At 48.6% G+C, this 19326-nt stretch overlaps 1 protein-coding gene, 1 long non-coding RNA gene and 3 other non-coding genes across 5 annotated transcripts; 4 read left to right on the top strand and 1 right to left on the bottom strand.

Moving 5' to 3' along the window:
- Nucleotides 1-1097: 1097 nt before the first annotated feature.
- Nucleotides 1098-1316, top strand: LOC143834583 (small nucleolar RNA U3). Its single transcript, XR_013229841.1, has one exon. It is a non-coding gene; the product is annotated as a small nucleolar RNA U3 (small nucleolar RNA).
- Nucleotides 1317-2798: 1482 nt separating this feature from the next.
- On the top strand, nt 2799-3017 carry LOC143834584 (small nucleolar RNA U3). The gene has a single exon (XR_013229842.1). It is a non-coding gene; the product is annotated as a small nucleolar RNA U3 (small nucleolar RNA).
- Nucleotides 3018-4167: 1150 nt separating this feature from the next.
- LOC143834449 (uncharacterized) lies at nt 4168-11066 on the top strand. Its single transcript, XR_013229782.1, has 4 exons — nt 4168-4754; nt 6075-6182; nt 6801-6908; nt 10382-11066. It is a non-coding gene; the product is annotated as an uncharacterized LOC143834449 (long non-coding RNA).
- Nucleotides 4538-4756, top strand: LOC143834585 (small nucleolar RNA U3). Its single transcript, XR_013229843.1, has one exon. It is a non-coding gene; the product is annotated as a small nucleolar RNA U3 (small nucleolar RNA).
- On the bottom strand, nt 7382-18179 carry LOC143834334 (tripartite motif-containing protein 10-like). The gene is made up of 8 exons (XM_077331065.1): nt 17997-18179; nt 14534-14995; nt 12931-13026; nt 11432-11662; nt 10512-10534; nt 9625-9740; nt 9262-9294; nt 7382-7961 (listed from the first exon to the last, which is right to left on the bottom strand). Exons 2-8 carry the CDS (start codon nt 14942-14944, stop codon nt 7456-7458), a joined length of 1416 nt encoding a protein of 471 aa, XP_077187180.1. The 5' UTR covers nt 14945-14995; nt 17997-18179; the 3' UTR covers nt 7382-7455.
- Between the last annotated feature and the right edge of the window lie 1147 nt (nt 18180-19326).

The following is a 19326-nucleotide window of genomic DNA, read 5'->3' as shown; positions in this document are numbered from 1 at the left end:
TGCTTGTGAGAGAAATGACTGAAAGCCAAGTCGGAGTCCAATACGGCTACCCACTTGAATGTAAGCCTCACTGACATAGAATCCCAGCACTTGAAGGGATACCTAGGTTCATCTAGTCCAACCCCTGCACAATGCTACCCCCCCTCCCCCAGTGACCCCTGCTGGGTGCCCAGAGGAAGGCAATCAAATATCCTCCAGGATCCCCGGGCCAATCTGACCTGGAGACAACCATTGTGAACAGCTACATATTTAATTTTTTTTAAATCAATGCTACATGCTCATTGTGTTCTGCTCTCTCCCCCACAGTCCAGTCCAGGGGTAGTCAAACTGCAGCCCTCCAGATGTCCATGGGCTACAATTCCCATGAGCCCCTGCCAGCAAACGCTGGCAGGGGCTCATGGGAATTGTAGTCCATGGACATCTGGAGGGCTGCAGTTTGACTACCCCTGGTCCAGTCAGTGAATGCTTGCTTTGGGCAACGAACAGGAGAGTCGAGTGGAGAAATGGGTAGAAAAATGACCAAGGATGACTGTCCAGCAAAATGGGGCTGGGTGTGGGGGCGGGTATTTATTTTAAAATTTTCGGTTATCTCGTTGATTTTTGTGTGGCTTTTTTTTTTTTTGGGTATATATGAAAAGTAAATTTTAATTCTGAACACTTTCAATGAAGTCTCAAGGCAATTTGTTTCTCCTCAGTACAACCAGCTTGCCGTAGCGAAGGTCGCCGGATGCTCATAAACTACAATTCCCATGAGCCCTGGCAGGTCAGCCAATTCCCTTCATCTTTGGCCGAAGAAGCGGCGATGCGCCGGCCTGAAAGCGCAGGCGGCGGCGGGAACCGCGGGAGAAAGCGATTGGCTGCTTGAGCGGCTGTATGCAAACGAGGCGCGGGTGGAACTTGACGGGACTTCGGTTTCCTTGGATCCTTTATGGTTTTAACGCATCGTTTTGAAGCGATCCTTTCCCAGTTTATGTGTATGGATGGGAGATATGGGCTGCCTGCGAGGACGGGATGCTAGCATTGTTGAAAGATCGCCCACTGTGACTTGAAGAGGCAGCGGGGCGAGGGCAGACGTGGCTGACGGCAAGTGAAGGATTAAGACTATACTTTCAGGGATCATTTCTATAGTTTCTGACTAGAGAAGTTCCTTCGAAAGAGTTCGGTCTCGCCAGCCACGAGGAGGATTCGGGCTGCTCTCTCCTGAGCGTGAAGCGGGCGGGAGGCGCTTCTTCTTAGAAGCTGCTTCTTTGTCCTTGATGATCGTTCTGCCTTCTCCTTGCGGGGAGGTTGGAGGGAGAGAGCAGGGTCTGAGTGGTTGGTGCCCCATCTCCTTTTTTTTTATGCTGTGTCAAAAGAGTAGATTTTGAATTTTTTTATTTTGATTATTTTAACTTTCAAAAGCTGTAGAGCAGGACAGTCTTCTACATGGTCTATGGACGGTTAGTCAGGGTGCACGTGTTCATGTAAGGAAAGAAGTAGGCGTACATAAAGATGTACCCTATTTGCCGGTGTATAAGATGACTGGGCGTATAAGACATTTCCACTCAAAATATAGAGTTTGTTACATTACAGTACAGTACTATGGGCCACTGTGGGCAGCTATGTCTATCCCACCTGAAGTGCACCCGGCGTATAGGATGACCCCCCCCCCCCACTTGGAGGCATGTTTTTCAGGGGGGGAAAGTAGTCTTATACGCCAGCAAATACTTTATTTATCTCGTTGCAAAGTTCTCTTTGGGGGCAGCGAAGTGCATTCTATCATCCTATCATATATATATATATCATTCTATCATATATATAAAAAGGGGGGGGAATAACCCCCTCAGAAAGGATGCTCTGTAGCTCAGTAACTGTTGCTGGGCAGCCACAACAAGATGCAGGCCTTGGTTTCTTTCAGGGCAAGGCAAAGGGAGAAGGGGGGGGGGCTTGGGGGCTTTCTCCAAGGCTGTTTGGGCCTCTGAGGGAGGACTGACCAGGCTTGCTTGAGTGTATTCTGCTCTCTCCCCCACAGTGAATGCTTGCTTGGCCAATATAGAGCAGAGGCAAGTGGAGAAACGGGGCGGGGGGGGGGGAGACGACTAAGTGTTGCTGGTGTCAGTGGAGTGGCCACAGGAAATCTAAATGGGGGGGGGATATTGTTCTGAACGTTAGTTTTTTGCTGGCACGCGGGGGTATTTATTTTAAGCAATTCAGTTATTTTAAGCAATTCAGTTACAACCAGCTTGGCATAGTGGTTCACACCAGCAGGGTTCCGAATCTGACGAGTCAGGGTTGATTCCCTGTGCCTCCACATGCAGCCAGCTGAGGGACAGTTCTCTCTCAGAGGTCTTGTCCCAAAGCAGCCCTGCCTGAGCTCTCTCAGTAGCCTCCAACTCATATGGCAGGCGTAGCCAAACTGAAGGTCACCAGATGCCCTTAAACTACAATTCCCACGAACCCCTGTCAGGTCACGTGCGTTCCCCTGCCGATAAGAACACCCTTAATCCTGGCGGAAGAAGCAACGTTGCGCCAGCCTGAAAGCGCAGGTAGCGGCGGGAACCGCGGGGGAAGGCGATTGGCTACCTGTTGGGCTGTATGCAAACGAAGCGCGGGGGGAGCTTGACGGGACGGTAGTTTCCTTGGCTCTTTTTTTGTTATAACGCATCATTTTGAAGCGATCCTTTCCCAAATTATGTGCACGGTTAGGAAATATGGGCTGCGTGCGAGGAGACGGTGATGGCATTGTTGGTAGATCGCCCACTGTGACTTGATAAGGTAGCGGGGCGAGTGCAGACGTGGCTGACGGCAGGTGAAGGATTAAGACTATACTTTCAGGGATCATTTCTATAGTTTCCGACTAGAGAAGTTCCTTCGAAAGAGTTCGGTCTCGCCAGCCACGAGGAGGATTCGGGCTGCTTTCTCCTGAGCGTGAAGCGGGCGGGAGGCGCTTCTTCTTGGAAGCTGCTTCCTTGTCCTTGATGATCGTTCTGCCTCCTCCTTACGGGGAGGTCGGAGGGAGAGAGCAGGGTCTGAGTGGTTGTTGTCCCATCCCCTTATTTTCCTGCTGTGCTTAAAAAGTAGATTGAATATCTTTTGCTTAGTTTAACTTTCAGAAGCTGGAAAGTTGGGGGGTTTGCTTGGGTGACACAAGGGCAATGTTGCTTTTACTGTTGGAATTTCCACTCCAATTAAAAGGCCTGGAAGAGAGATATTTTCTCAGCTGATCATAGCTAATTATGGAAGGGCAATTATAGTCGCGGAAGGTGCTGCCATCTGCCGTTTTAATGGGCAGATATAGTTACGGATTCAGTAGGATTTAGAAACCAGAGGCACAAAATGTATGATCTGGAAATCTTGCATGTAGGCTTTAGCAGAACTTGGTGTCAGGACTTTGTGGTTTGTTTGGTTTTTAAAACAGAGCCCTTTGCTATTTGAGCCAAAGTAAATTCTGGAATTGATTGAACAGGGTGTGGATGCTACAAAGAAATAACCCCTAATTTCAACAAGACTCCAGCCACAAGTGAGAGTTTTGCCAGATCCGTTTTGGCTCTGGTCCTACAGAGAAGGCAATTCACAAAGGAAAGGATCCCATAAGCACATTCGGAAACCCAGTCCCAGCAGCACCCTGATTTTGGTCCAGTAATTACAAACTTCCGGTATGAGAGTTGGAAAAAATGTCTCCACCTGTTCAAAATTTGCTTTTCTAAATATCACATTAACATGAGAAAATCCCATGGCCCTGGATTATACATTGATTTGCAGGGCTACCAGGGTGGTTAAGGATTGCTGGATAACAGCCCTTGAGGTGCAAATGGAAGCGCCCTTTAGAAAATCCTCTGACTATGTCCGCTTTCAGGAAGGAAGGATCATATTTGCCTTCCTCTGGGCACACAGCAGGTGTCACTGGGGGAGGGGGTAGCTTTGTACAGGGGTTGGACTAGATGACCTTTGGTATCCCTTCAAGTGCTGGGTTTCTATGTCAGTGTGGCTTACAATAAAGTGAGTAGCCGTATTGGTCTCAGACTTGGCTTTCAGTCATTTCTCTCACAAGCAGAAAACTCTCAAAGGCCAACTGAAACCACAGCCCTTCAGGGTGGGATGGGCTACAAGTATCTGTGTAAGCAGAACTCTACAAGCGTTTCCCTCTGCGTGGGGGTCACAATCTCCAGACGTCCATAAACTACGATTCCCATGAGCCCTGGCAGGTCAAGTGAGTTCCCCTGCGGACACGAAGGCCCTTGATATTTGGCGGAAGAACCAGCCTTTGCAGCTGCCTGAAAAAGCCGGCGGCGGCAGGAACCGCGGGAGAACGCGATTGGCTGTCTGTGGGGCTGTATGCAAACGAGGCGCGGGTGGAGCTTGACGGGACTGTGGTTTCCTTGGCTCTTTTTTGTTATAACGCATCATTTTGAAGCGACCCTTTCCCAAATTATGTGCACGGTTAGGAAATATGGGCTGCGTGCGAGGAGGCGGTGGTGGCATTGTTGGTACACCGCCCGCTGTGACTTGTTAAGATAGCGGGGCGAGGGCAGACGTGGCTGACGGCAAGTGAGGGGTTAAGACTATACTTTCAGGGATCATTTTTATAGTTTCCGACTAGAGAAGTTCCTTCGAAAGAGTTCGGTCTCGCCAGCCACGAGGAGGATTCGGGCTGCTCTCTCCTGAGCGTGAAGCGGGCGGGAGGCGCTTCTTCTTGGGAGCTGCTTCCCTGTCCTTGATGATCGTTCTGCCTCCTCCTTGCGGGAAGGTCGGAGGGAGAGAGCAGGGTCTGAGTGGTTGGTGCCCCATCCCCTTTTTTCTGTTGTGTTTAAAAAATAGATTGAATGCCTTTTGATTAATTTTAACTTTTGAAGCTGTAGACCGGGGTTACAGATTTTGAGTCCAGCTGGGCCAGTTTTAGGGTGCAAGTTTTCATGTAAGGGAAGAAGTAGGAATGCACAAAGATGTGGGTTTCTTTAATATCTCTGCAGGGTTCTCTGTGAGGGGCAGAGAATTACTTTCTATAATCCTCACCAACCTCTCCCATTTGAGGACTAGAGCAGACATGGAGGGGAGTTGGGATTGGGATGAGATACCTGCAGTGAAGTGTCAGTTTCTCTAATCCTAAACCTCTTGCAGCAGGGACAGGGAGTGACTGCAAAGCATATTCCCCTCGTACGCTAAGGTGCTCTTGTTCTTCTCAACACTCTCCATGTTTCCTCCCCAAATCCTGCCCTCCAGTTACCAGATCTGGCCTTGCAACCCCTGTGGATATTTAAATCCAGAGTTTAGGACCAGGGACTGAGAAGTTAGTGCATGAAAATCTGAAATGCCCATCAATGCTTTTGTATATCTTCACATGGACTGAGATTATCCTTGAATACACAAGGTTTTCTCTTGTTTTGTATTGTGATTGGATTTGGCCAAAAACCAGTAAATATTGGGTTTGAAATCTGAAATATAAAAGGGGGTGGGGGAAATAACCCCCTCAGAAAGGATGCTCTGTAGCTCAGTAACTGTTGCTGGGCAGCCACAACAAGATTTCTTGGTTTCTTTCAGGACAAGGCAAGGGGGGAAGGGGAGGGCTTGGGGGCTTTCTCTGAGGCTGTTTGAGCCTTTGAGGAAGGACTGACCAGGCCCAGAGTCAGCAAGAACCATTGGGTGGCTTGCTTGAGTGATAACCCCCCCCTCCCCCAGTTAATCAGATTAATCCAAGGAGGGCCTATGTTGAAATTATTCATACAGTGAATGGCACTTGGGAAATCTGGCCAGATTATACACTAGAGCAGGGGTAGTCAAACTGCGGCCCTCCAGATGTCCATGGACTACAATTCCCAGGAGCCCCCTGCCAGCGTTTGCTGGCAGGGGGCTCCTGGGAACTGTAGTCCATGGACATCTGGAGGGCCGCAGTTTGACTACCCCTGCACTAGAGTATCATTACTTTTACTAGTGGCATTCCCACTCCAATTAAAAGGCCTGGAAGTGATATATTTTCTCTGCTGACGATCGCTAGGTCTAGAAGGGCAATTATATTCACACAGTTGAACATGATACCCTCTGCCATTTTAATGGGCAGATACCATTCTTCTCTGACAGATAATGCACCTTTATTACAGATGAAATCAAAATTCTATGCATATAATACCGGTCTTCAGCTCGCAGGTGTGGGAGAGCTTTGTCCAGATGCCACTCCCGACTTGGTTGAAATATTGAAAACTTCTAGGGTAAGTTTCAAAATCACAGGAGGAAGCAACCACTGATGAAAGGTCTACTTTGAAAATGGAACAAAATCTAGAGTCTGTTCTGGTTGTTTCATTTATCATTAGAATAGAGATTGTATAAATATATTGTTAATTGATTTTGATAGCCTGAGACAGGTTCTCTATTTTTCTGTTAGGATATTTATTTAGAACCGCCTGTTTTTTCGTTTTAGAAGTAGCAGGCCAAGGAAAAGGGATCTCAAGGGGGAAACAGGTGCCATTTTCATGGTTTTGATGACTGGGATCCTGTAGAGCAGGGGTAGTCAACCTGTGGTCCTCCAGATGTCCATGGACTACAATTCCCATTAGCCCCAGCTAGCAAATGTTGGCAGGGGCTCATGGGAATTGTAGTCCATGGACATCTGGAGGACCACAGGTTGACTACCCCTGCACTAGAGTATCATTACTTTTACTAGTGGCATTCCCACTCCAATTAAAAGGCCTGGAAGTGATATATTTTCTCTGCTGACGATCGCTAGGTCTAGAAGGGCAATTATATTCACACAGTTGAACATGATACCCTCTGCCATTTTAATGGGCAGATACCATTCTTCTCTGACAGATAATGCACCTTTATTACAGATGAAATCAAAATTCTATGCATATAATACCGGTCTTCAGCTCGCAGGTGTGGGAGAGCTTTGTCCAGATGCCACTCCCGACTTGGTTGAAATATTGAAAACTTCTAGGGTAAGTTTCAAAATCACAGGAGGAAGCAACCACTGATGAAAGGTCTACTTTGAAAATGGAACAAAATCTAGAGTCTGTTCTGGTTGTTTCATTTATCATTAGAATAGAGATTGTATAAATATATTGTTAATTGATTTTGATAGCCTGAGACAGGTTCTCTATTTTTCTGTTAGGATATTTATTTAGAACCGCCTGTTTTTTCGTTTTAGAAGTAGCAGGCCAAGGAAAAGGGATCTCAAGGGGGAAACAGGTGCCATTTTCATGGTTTTGATGACTGGGATCCTGTAGAGCAGGGGTAGTCAACCTGTGGTCCTCCAGATGTCCATGGACTACAATTCCCATTAGCCCCAGCTAGCAAATGTTGGCAGGGGCTCATGGGAATTGTAGTCCATGGACATCTGGAGGACCACAGGTTGACTACCCCTGCTGTAGAAGCTTTTTAATGAACCAGAAAAGAGGCTTTGGGGCACGAAGTGTTGAATGTTCTTTATTAACCATCCTGGTCTCACAAACACTGGCCGGGCCCACGAGGGAAATTTGGGATGCCTTAAGGGAAGACCCCCAGACATCCTTTACCATACACAGCAAAGAAGGGATAAAGGGTCTCGCCACAAAAGAAGGCTCCGGAGAACTCATAGAGGAGGGCTGCTCTTTTGGCATCAAGAAAGGCCACTCTCCCTCCATTGTAGTTCAAACAGATTCGGAGCAAATAGGGCTCCCCCCTCAGGGTCAGGGGACAGTCGGTATCCTTTATGAAAGCCTTATACTGGCCCTTCCACCGCCCCACCGCCCAGATCCCTTCCTCAGGCGTCAAAGTGACCCTGCCCATCACAGGCCTCCTGGCCACGCCCACAGCCCAGCTGTCCTCACTTCCCAAGCTGACTTCCCAGAAATGGCAGCCCCCGATGAATCCCTCTCTGCCCAGCACAAAGCCGCAGTGTTTCTGTGGATCTTTAAATAAGTCTCCAGCTGCACTTTGCCATCTTATGCTTTTCCGATCTGCGGACAGGACGAGACGGGGACTAGCCGTGGCTGGATCCAGAGTCACCGTCGCTGTCGGGAAGCAATGAGGTGAGAGAAGAGAGGCAGAGTCAGCTGGGAGATCCATTCACTTTCTTTGTTTGTGTTTCTATTTATATCCCGCCACTCACCACTAGATACACACTTTTCTTGGATGCTTTAGGATGCTTTGGGCTGATCCTGCGTTGAGCAGGGGGTTGGACTAGATGGCCTGTGTGGCCCCTTCCAACTCTATGGTTCTATGACTAGATGGCCTGCATGGCCCCTTCCAACTCTATGATTCTATGATAGTCGTCTCGTGGCGTTCACAAGTATTAAAATCCCAATATAAAACCCCCATAAAACCCCGTACAACAATATATACAAGAACAACAACAGATGGCGGAGAATTAAAATCTAAACCCAACTACAACCAGCCTTGCTTTTCCGGCCAGTGGGCCTAGCTGAAGACTTCAAGCAAGATGACCCGGGGGTCTTGATCATTAAAGTTAGAGATAGAAATAGGAGGTGATCCGCAGATCAAAACTCCGGTCACTGTCCTGACTGGCTTCAACCAAACATCTGGTGGAAGAGCTCTGTCTTACAGGCCCTGCGGAACTCAAGAGAGCTCCCTCAGGGCCCTCAGCTCTTCCGGGAGCTCATTCCACCAGGCTGGGGCCAAGGCCGAAAAGGCCCTGGTCGAGGCCAGGTGGACATCCTGGGGGCCTCTGACAACCAGCCCATTCATACCCGCAGAGCGAAGGGCCCTGTGGGGGGCATAAGCAGATAAGTGCTCCCCCAGATAGATAGGACCCAGGCCACATATAGCGGAGATCCCTGGCAGGTGTGTTCCTTAGTGGCCAGTAAGTCCAAAGGGGCATAAAATGATCCTCTTCAACATTTGCGATCGTACTTGGATCACCTGATATGGACAATGGGCGTTGTCAAAACCACTGTGAACTGTTGTGAGTGAGTGAGTGACAGGGACTAGAGGGCCCATGGCCCTGTTAGCGAAGCTTTCATTGCTGGGATGTATCCCCAGCTGGTGTGAGCTGTCCCTTCTGCTTTGTCAGGGGGCCCCTTGGGTCCTACACAAGGCCATCCTGTGTGGGAGGTCATACTCCTATTGGGTCACTTAGGGCAGGGGTAGTCAACCTGTGGTCCTCCAGATGTTCAGGGACTACAATTCCCATGAGCCCCTGCCAGCATTTGCTACCCCTGACTTAGGGGGATGCCCCTTGAAGAAAGGATTAGGGCCCATGCGACGCAGCCTGGAGACCAATCCCCCCCACCTTCCACGAATTACATATTGGGGTGCAATTGCCACTTTAGCACCCCCAAGGACCAAATTTACCTCTTCGCTTTGGAAACGCCCAAGCCAGTGTGTCTGGAGAAGCAAAAGGGAAAGAGAGTGAACATCAAACCATTGTATTTAGAGATCACCTTGTTACAAAAATGATTTTTAGAATTATTATTATTCATTTGACTTATTGCCCACCACTCTCCTAATAGGCTTGTGGCGGGTTACAACAGTCATTAAAACTCCGTCAAAACCCCATTATAACCCACGGGAGAATACCCTTGAGAATAATTCCCTCTATGCTGAACTCAAATGGCCTTCTTAGCTGGCATTCTTGAGTGACGCAACACCCGCTACTTGCAGGTCCGACTGACGTGAATGTCCCCCCCTGGAAACCCTGCAGCCATTCCCTCTTGCCTTTGAGTTGCTTCATTGCGCTGTCCAGAAAGAGATAATCACAGCTGTCCGAGAGCTTCCATAAAAGATCAGAAGGGAAAGCCTCTGGTTTCTCAAAGGTCTCCTTCTTCTCATACCTAAAGAGAAACACGGTTAATGGAAGGAGGGTCGAGCCAGGGAAACCCAAACAGTCCGAGCCAGGCTCTCTCAACCAAGGTTTTGTGAAACCCTCTGGTTTTTTGGTGGTGCTGGAACGGTTTCCTGAATGGGTGGGAGTTAATTAAATTTATATATATAAATATATATATTTGTAACCTGTATTTGTAAAACATTGATTGAGTGATATGACCATAAAAGGTAACGGTCAAGTTATCCCCTGTGCAAGCACTGAGTCATGTCTGACCCTTGGGGTGATGCCCTCCAGCGTTTTCATGGCAGACTCAATACGGGGTGGTTTGCCAGTGCCTTCCCCAGGCATTACCTCGGAAGGAAGGAAGGCTGAGTCAACCTTGAGCCGGCTGCTGGGATCGAACTCCCAGCCTCATGGTCAGAGCTTCAGACAGCATGTTGGCTGCCTTACCATCCAGCGCCACAAGAAGCTCTTGATATAACCATATCTTTAAACCGCTCTTGCGGAGCGGATTAAATAAAAGGGTAAGGGCTGTTGGTCAGGAGTTAGGGCGGGCCCTGTCCAGGATAAAAACTCAGAGGGCCCAATCAGGATTCCCGATTTCCCTATAAGCGCTATAACGAATCGCTTTTTGCGGGACTGTTACAGGAGTGTGGCAGATTGTGTGCGACGTCTTGCGGAACTGCAAATTAGTAGCGTTTACAATTTGCAAGCCTTCTGCTACTTTGAAGTCGTGCGGAATGGACCTCACAAAGGGAAATGAATGGGATCCACTTACCTCTGCAAGGTTCCTTTGGCATCCTGGAAGGAACAAGGAGAAAGAGAAAGAAAAGGAAGCTCAGCGGCTGCTCTGGACCATGGTAACAGAACAAAAATTTTCTCTACAGAAAATTTGGGACATTCACCTTTCCTCATAAACATGTGTTTATTTGGGACATTCACCTTTCCTCATCCTCTCATCCTCCCTTTCTCTGCCTTTTCATTTCCTCAGTATGTTTCTTCTCAAACAATTTAGTCCAAGTGAGTCTGACCTCTCTCATTGGGAAGACAATGGAGCAGATATTAAAGAGGGTGATCTGCATACATTGGAAGGACAATTTGCTGATTCGGGGAGGTCCGCACGGACTTGTCTTCAACAGCTCCTGCCAGACCAACACTGAGTTCCTTCTTTGACTGAGTGGTGGGCTTATTACATTGTGGAAACTCAATTGATGCTGTTTGCCTTTTGACAAGTTTTCCTGTGACAAGATTTCATAGATGCTTTAGGCCAGGGGTAGTCAAATTGCGGCCCTCCAGATGCCCATGGACTACAATTCCCATGAGCCCCTGCCAGCATTTGTAGTCCATGGACATCTGGAGGGCCGCAGTTTGACCACCCCTGCTTTTGGCTAATCCTGCATTGAACAAGAGGTTGGTCTATATGCCCTACACAGGCCCTTCGAACTCTATGATTATATGATTCTAGGTAAACTGGAGGACTGCAGATTGGATTTTTGGATAGTTAGGTGCATAGGGAACTGGTTAGTACCCCTTTCTGTTGGTCAGTCCATGGCTGTTTCCATGCTGTGCTACCTTTCAGCTGCTACTGGCTCATTGCTACCATGCTATAGTGTTCATTCTTAGAACAAGGCCTCTAGCCCTTTTCATTGCGGAGATATAAATGGATTGGCCATGCAACAAAAGGCACTTGGCACTTACCCGCAGGAGTTCATTCACCGGCTGCTGACATGTCTCCTCCATCTCCCGGATGAGGCTTTCAAGAGAGGAAAGTTCCTCAGAGAGCTTGGCCAGGTGGTCGTCCCTTCTTCTGGCTATCTCCTTCTCCACCTCTTCGATCTGGGCCAGCAGGTCGTTTTCTTGTTCTTTCAGCAGCTGGTGTAGGGTTTTGAACTCAGCCATCCTATTTTGCCTCTCTAATTCTGTTTTTTTCTACAGGAAGGAAGGAAAAAGAAGAAGAGTTGGTTCTTATATGCCGCTTTTCCCTACCCAAAGGAGGCTCAAAGCGGCTTACAGTCACCTTCCCATTCCTCTCCCCACAACAGACACCCTGTGGGGTGGGTGAGGCTGAGAGAGCCCTGATATCACTGCTCGGTCAGAACAGCTTTATCAGTGCCATGGTGAGCCCAAGGTCACCCAGCTGGCTGCATGTGGGGGAGCGCAGAATCAAACCCGGCATGCCAAATTAGAAGTCCACACTCCTAACCACTACACCAAACTGGCTCCCAAACTGGAAGGAAGGAAGGAAGGAAGGAAGGAGGGGAAGGAGGGAAGGAAGGTCGGAAGGTCCATTGTTATGAATTTAGAATCACAGAATCACAGAGTTGGAAGGGGCCATACAGGCCATCTAGTCCAACCCCCTGCTCAACGCAGGATTAGCCCTAAGCATCCTAAAGCAATTTAATTTGCCTCACATCAGTAATCTGCTTGGATCCAGCAGGGATAGGCTTAACCTTGGAGGTGGGGATTCTCCGCCCCCACGTGGGTGCTTCCCACCAATGCTCAGCAGGCTGGCAGAGGAAAAATGGCATGTTGACATCGCTCCACGTGCACTCAAGGATAAAGACTGTGGGAGACACTGGGGATGGTTTGGCAACTGGTGTGTTGTCTCCAGAGAATTCTTGAGTATACACTTCTCAGTGAACAAGTACACACACGCAAACATTTTCATGGCCTGATCAAGAGGCTAACGTGGTGGTCAGTTATCTGGGTTTTTCCTACAAGATCACTTTACCTGCCAAATTGCAGCCCAAGGCCAGTGCAGGTTGAAGAGGGGATCTTAATCCTACTTGATCCTACTTTCTATTGGGTTTTCCCTTCAAAACTGCCCCTCTGCAATGCTTTAGCATCTGCAATGTTTGTGTGTATCACGGAAATCAATGGGGGGGGGCGGGGTTCTTTCAAAATAAGTGAGGGGATAAATGCTTTGAAAGACCCTCCTACGCCTTCTGATCCAGGTTGTGACTGATGTAAAGGAAAAACCCCCCAAGAAGAAAAAAGGAATGCAACATATTGTTTGATCCTTAGCATGGCTTTCGATGACAGTTGTCTGTGACAGCCCAGGCCATTCTCAGTGACAGATATCCGTTCTGCAGACTGGGACTATTTTGCGGTTTTTGGACTCTTCCTCCATTTGGTAAACCGTTTTCCGAGATACGAGGCCCAGTTCCAGTTCACGCCCCAGCAGTTTTGGCGCTTACCAGCATCTCTCGGCTTTCGTCTTGAACATCCACTACATATTCCCGGATTTTCTCCCTCTCAGTCCGCAAAGTCTCCAGGCAGTTGAAGATCTTATCCTGAAGGGCGAAAATATGAACAAACCTTCTGAAATCGTCCTGGTTTGTCTGTTTTTTTTTAAGTTTGCTATAGATATGCGTCTGAAAACTATAAAATCCGAGAAGAAGAGGAAGAGTTCGCTGAAATGATGTGCTTGGTTGCATTCCCTACTCTGCATGTTCTTGTGCATGCTTCTGTGTGGAGGGGTCAATCGAGTCCTCAGAGCTTCTGTATCAGGGGCCCCCAAATTTGGGGTGCTTCTGGGCTCCTTCGGAATTCTGACACGAGTTGGTGAGTAAAATCCCCAAATGCCTGGCCGTGGGAAGCGCAGCCAAACCCACAAAGAAAGTCCAAACACAGGGGGAAAGGGTGGTAATGTAGGAAGTACACTGGATAGAGGCATGAGAGTGGATGAGAGCAATGCTGTGGTGGCAGCTGCTGCTGAAACAACATTATTTTAATGCACATAATCAGTTGGAACTTCGGTGGCCAATCAGAAATCTCGTGGGACAAGAGGCTCACTTGACCCCGCCCACCTTCAACTAACACTTGCGGAGGACCAAGAAATGTGTAGCTGAGCACCATGGAGCCCACGAACCCCTGCTCTTTATGTCCTGCATCTTTATGACCCCTGTTGGGGTCTTTATGTCCGACATCCAGCCCATCCTCCAGCAGCTGCGCTGGCTCCTGGTTGAATTCCGGATCAGGCTTAAGGTTCTGGTTATCACCAGTAAGGCCACAAGTGGTCTGGGCCCAGTATACCTAAACGATCGCCTCTCTGCCTACACCCCTCAAAGAGCCTTGTGGTCCACCACTTCCAACCTCTTGATGGTCCCTGGCTCCAAGGAAGCCCGCTTGACCTCAACCAGGGCCAGAGCTGTCTCCATCCTGGCCCCCACCTGGTGGAATGAGCTCCCAGAGGAGATCAGGGCCCTGACAGAACTTGAAAAGTTCCTTGCGGCCTGCAAAAGGGAGCTCCTCCGCCAGGCATTTGGTTGAGGTCAACCTAAACCATCACTTCCCATTGGCCCCCAAGCCTACGATGACTTCTACAAATCCATCCAACCCACTGGGCTTTGGTATGAGTTGAGCTGATGCTCTTTGCACTTTCCACCTTTCTTTAATGTTATTGTTGTTATTAGGTTAATGTTGTGGTTGTCACCTTGTTATTACTATTTTTGTTTCATGTAAGCCACCCTGAGCCTTCGGGGAGAGTGGTATATAAATACGATTAATAAATAAATGTATCACCTGATAAAGGTTTAACAATTTTTTAAAATATGTAAAAAAAATTAACTCCCACCCAATTCAAGAAACCCTTCCAGGGCCATCAAGAAACCATAGTGTTTCACGAAAGTGGAGAAAGCCCAGTCGAGCTGTTGCCTTTTCCTTCCCTCCACCCTTTTTAAAATCCATCCTTTGGCTATTATTGCCTCCCTCCCTTCCTTCTCTAAACCTTCATGGGGGTGGGCATCTTCCCCAGAGAATGGACGGATTCCAACAGCAAGGATCCCGATGAGTTCCTACCTCATATTGCTGAGCAGCCTTTTCCAGGAGGAGGACTGTGTGTCCTTGATGTTCCGGGGATCGCTCACAAAGCATACACACCATTTTTGCATCCTCCTGGCAGAAGAGGTGGAGTTTTTCCTTGTGTTTCCAACAAACATCTCCCTTTCCTGAACTTAGTGGCATCAATTTAATCTTGTCTACTAGGCTTGCCAGCTGCCAGTTTGGATGGAAATTTCCTTTCTGGAACTTGAATTTGCAGACAGGACACTCCAAGTCCCCCTGGGCTTTCTTTTTGTCACAGTAACTGGTGATGCAGCCCTGGCAGAAGCTGTGCCCACAGTCCAGGACCATGGGATGTGTCAGGAAGTCCATGCAGATGGGGCACGTGACTTCCAGCTCCATCCCTATAGACGGGTGAGCTGATGCCATGGGGGCCGGATTCTCGGCAGCTTGGTTGACAGGAAAAGCTGCTTGTAAGATCTGTAAGAGAGAAGCAAAAGAACGACCTAGAAAGAAGACTTTGAATTTCAGACTGTTGCCGCCCTGAACTTATTTTGAAATAGATTGTGTTTTTTTTATTGTTGATGCCAAGTAAGTCATCCACTGCCTCAGAAGCCTGAAGGCTGAGGGGAGGTGGCATACAAATCTTCAAGCTGACAAAGGAACAAAGGCATCTTTTACACTGCAGCCGCATTTTGGATTGTCTCTCCTGTTATTGCGGATTTGACTATCCCAACCAGTTCACCCTCTTGCTTTTTCTCTGGTTTTCCCTATTCTCATTCATGGTAGATCAATTTTTTCATTTGTTTTCTTTCTGGGTGTTTGTGTGCATTTGCAGGGCCCTGAAGTGACTCAGCAAACTCAAAGGAACTGTGTTAAAGTCTCCTCGCCTCCCAAGTCACCTGAGGCTTGTACCTGGAGTAGGTAGACTGATTGGTGCTCTCTTTTCCTGTGGTAGAGTGGGAGGGACCCCTGATTGGCTTCCCCCAGAGTTTGACTTGCATTAGGCGAGCCAATCACTGTACCACAGAATGACATGGATAATGACAGATCACACTTATTTATCCATCCATCCATCCATCCATCCATCCATCCATCCATCCATCCATCCATCCATCCATCCATCCATCCATCCATCCATCCATCCATCCATCCATCCATCCATCCATCCATCCAATATCCCGCCACTCTCCGTGGACTTGTGGCGGGCTACACAAGAACAGATTAACTCCCCCCCATAAAACCAATAACAGATCCCTTATTACCATAAACACACACACAAGAGGCAGCATAATCCCCATTCCTCCCCCATCTACAGTCAATCATCACAGGGTTTAGGTTCGCAGAATGGCATAGCATTGGCTGGAGAAGGACCCCCGGTTGTTCCTGAAACCCAGTCTCAACCAAAGACCTGGCAGAAGAACCCTGTTTTGCAGGCCCTGTGGAACTGAGTCAGTTCTGTCAGGGCCCTCAGCTCTTCTGGAGTTCATTCCACCAGGTCGGGGCCAGGACTGAGGAAGCCCTGGCCCGGGTCAAAGCCAGGCATGCTTCTCTGGGACCAGTGACTGCAAGCACATTGGCACCCATGAAGTGAAGAAGCCTGCGGGGTGCATAAGGAGACAAGTGGTCCCTCAGATAGGCAGGGCCCAAGCCATGCATGGCCTTAAAGGTTAATACCAAGACCTTGAATCTGATCTGGGGGAGGGGGTGGATCTGCTTGTGTTTTTTTGCAGTATATCTTGGATGCTTGTATGGATTATTGTGGATTTTATGGATTGTTCTAGAGCAGGGGTAGTCAAACTGCGGCCCTCCAGATGTCCATGAACTACAATTCCCAGGAGCCCCTGCCAGCATTCGCTGGCAGGGGGCTCCTGGGAATTGTAGTCCATGGACATCTGGAGGGCCGCAGTTTGACTCCCCTGTTCTAGAGGGTAATTTTAATGGGCTTTTATGCACGTTTTGTAACCCGCCATGAGCCTTTTGGGAATGGCGGGCTAGAAATGTAATAAATAAATAAATAAATAAAACAACTGGTAACCAATGCAGCTGCCTCAGCACAGGCTGGATATAGGCTCTCCAAGATGTACCGGTGAGGACCCTGGCAGCTGCATTTTGCACCAGCTGTAATTTCCGGGTCAAAGACCAGGGTAGGCCTGCGTAGAGCGAGTTACAGAAGTTTAATCTGGAGGTTACCGTTGCATGGATCACTGTGGCTGGACAGTCCGAGGGCAGGTAGGGCATTAGTAGCCTTGACGGCAGGTGAAAAGAACGCCCTGCGGGCTACACCTGGGCCTCCATTGAAAGGGAGGCATCCAGAATCACACCCAAATTTCTAGCCAAGGGAGTGATGTTAAGCTGCGTCCCAGCCAGAGTGGGAAGACAAGCTACCGTGCAGCAGCCTCCTTTCTGACCAACCACAGGACCTCCATCTTGGAAGGGCTGAGTTTCAGGCGACCCTGACTGAGCCATCCAACAACTGCTTCCAAACATCTGGCAAAGGTATCTGGGGGGGGGGGTGTCTGGGTGGCAGCTGATAATGCTTATTTTTTATTTCTGGGTCTAGATTCCCCCAGCCGGACTTTCTGACCATCTGCCATAGTTGCCAACTCATTTTTCTAAGCATTTAGAAAACCAGTTTTGCTGCGGACCACCACTCATGTGAAGAAGGGGCTCTTTTCCTGAACCAAAATGGCCCTAGGGGTACTATTTTCCCCGTTTGGGAACTACTGTATGTATAGAGCTTCTTAAAAGGGCAAATGAGCCTCCTGTGGCGCAGAGTGGTGAGCGGCAGAAATGCTGTCTGAAGCTGTCTGCCCATGAGGCTGGGAGTTCAATCCCAGCAGCCGGCTCAAGGTTGACTCAGCCTTCCATCCTTCCGAGGTCGGTAAAATGAGTACCCAGCTTGCTGGGGGGTAAACGGTCATGACTGGGGAAGGCACTGGCAAACCACCCCGTATTGAGTCTGCCATGAAAACGCTGGAGGGCGTCACCCCAAGGGTCAGACATGACCCAGTGCTTGCACAGGGGATACCTTTACCTTTAAAACAGCAAATAACAACTCTGGAGGATATTTCCCTGCAGGAGAGAGCTGGATCTGTTTCCTCCCCATTGCCTTGGTCCTAATACAAATTAGATTCCCACATGCTTGAGAAGTCAGGTCCCTTGGAAACGGTGAATGACACAGGTAGGAGGCGAATCATCTGCCCTCTATGCAAGATTTGAAGCTAGACAAAATTGCCTTAGTGAATGAGACATGGTTTTGGATATTAGTCCCCTGTTAATAACCTTGGCTAAACTCCCCATGCAGTGATTCCTCTTCCATTTTGCCTTTTACATGTCCTTCATCCCTCAAGGCACCATTTCTTAGCTTGATGTTGCCTTCTTTTCACCCTCCCCAACTTCAGGGACACATCAATGGAAGTCACTGGTGAAGGGCTCCAGGTGAAATCTCCTGGTTCTCTATCTATTATGCAAGAATTACCTGCTGCTTATCTCATGCCGAAGTCACAGGATAGGTACGACGGTCTCCCCCTTGCTTGAGATCACTCGCACTCTTCATGTACCCCTGGAGAGTCAAAGAAAAGCAGATCTGAGGTCCCCTGGGCAGCTGGCTCCTCAAACTCCCAAGACTCCCTTTGACTTCTCCAGGAAGCAAGTGTTGGAAAATGCACTTTGAGCCCCATGACGCGAGAAACACATCAGCAGATGAATCAATCTGAAATAACATCTTATTTCCATGGCAATATCCAATAGAACAGGTGATTAATGGATGACTCCAAAGTCCATTTGAGTTCTAAAGTTCAAAGCATTCTCATATCCCTTCTGAATCCACACGTTCATGTTTATGAATATATAGGATGTGTTCACCCATGAAGATACGGATCAGATATTTTAGGAAGAAGGCTGCATTCCATGAACACTTATGCCGTGATAAATCTGTTAATTGAAGGTGCCAGGAGTCTCCTTATTGTTGTCACTGCAACAGATTGAGCTGGCTATATTGTCACCCCATGCAGAAAGAGAGACATATAGAGGTGGGCTTACACAGATACTTGCAGCCCATCCTACTTTAAAGGACTGTGGTTTCAGGTGGGTGTTGAGAGTTTTCTGCTTGTGAGAGAAAGGGCTGTAAAGCCAAGTTGACATAGAAACCCAGCACTTGAAGGGATCACAAGGGTCATCTAGTCCAACCCCCTGCACAATTCTACCCCCTCCCCCAGTGACCCATGTTGTGTGCCCAGAGGAAGGCAAAAACACCTCCAGGGTCCCTGAGCCAATCGGACCAGGAGGAGAATTCCTTCCTGACCTCAAAGTGGTGCTCAGCATTACCCTAGACGTATAAAATAAAGGCCACAAGACACAAGCACTGTCTCATCCCCTCCTGTCCAGCCTGTGGCCTCTGCTCATGTGGCTTCACAACAGCAACCAGAAGACTATCTGGATCAGAGATCCCTTCTTCAGACTCCCAGCTCTTGAGCTCCTCCTCAGCCACACACTTTACTTGTGGGGAGCTCTCCTCCTTTCCCTTCCAGTGAATTTTGGACAGCCCTGCTTGAGCTGTCCCTTTTTGTGGCAATAGCAACATCCCACCTTTGAGGTAGAGGTTGCCATGGGTCTGCTCTGCCAGGAGAGATTAGGGCCCTGTGGGAACCAGTTCCTCAGGGCCTGGAAGATAGACCTGTCCCATCAGGCCTGTGGTTGGGGTCCAGAGAGACCATCAAGAAGTGCTGGCCTCATTGCTGGGAATTGAGGGAAGACCTACTTTGAGAACTCTTGACCACTACCCCCAGTCAAAATTAGTTGGGAGATTA

The sequence above is a fragment of the Paroedura picta genome, chromosome 3 (assembly GCF_049243985.1).
Source record: "Paroedura picta isolate Pp20150507F chromosome 3, Ppicta_v3.0, whole genome shotgun sequence".
NCBI lineage: Eukaryota > Metazoa > Chordata > Lepidosauria > Squamata > Gekkonidae > Paroedura > Paroedura picta.
The sequence above is the reverse complement of the archived record's forward strand: the minus strand, read 5'-3'. Positions and strand labels throughout refer to the sequence as shown.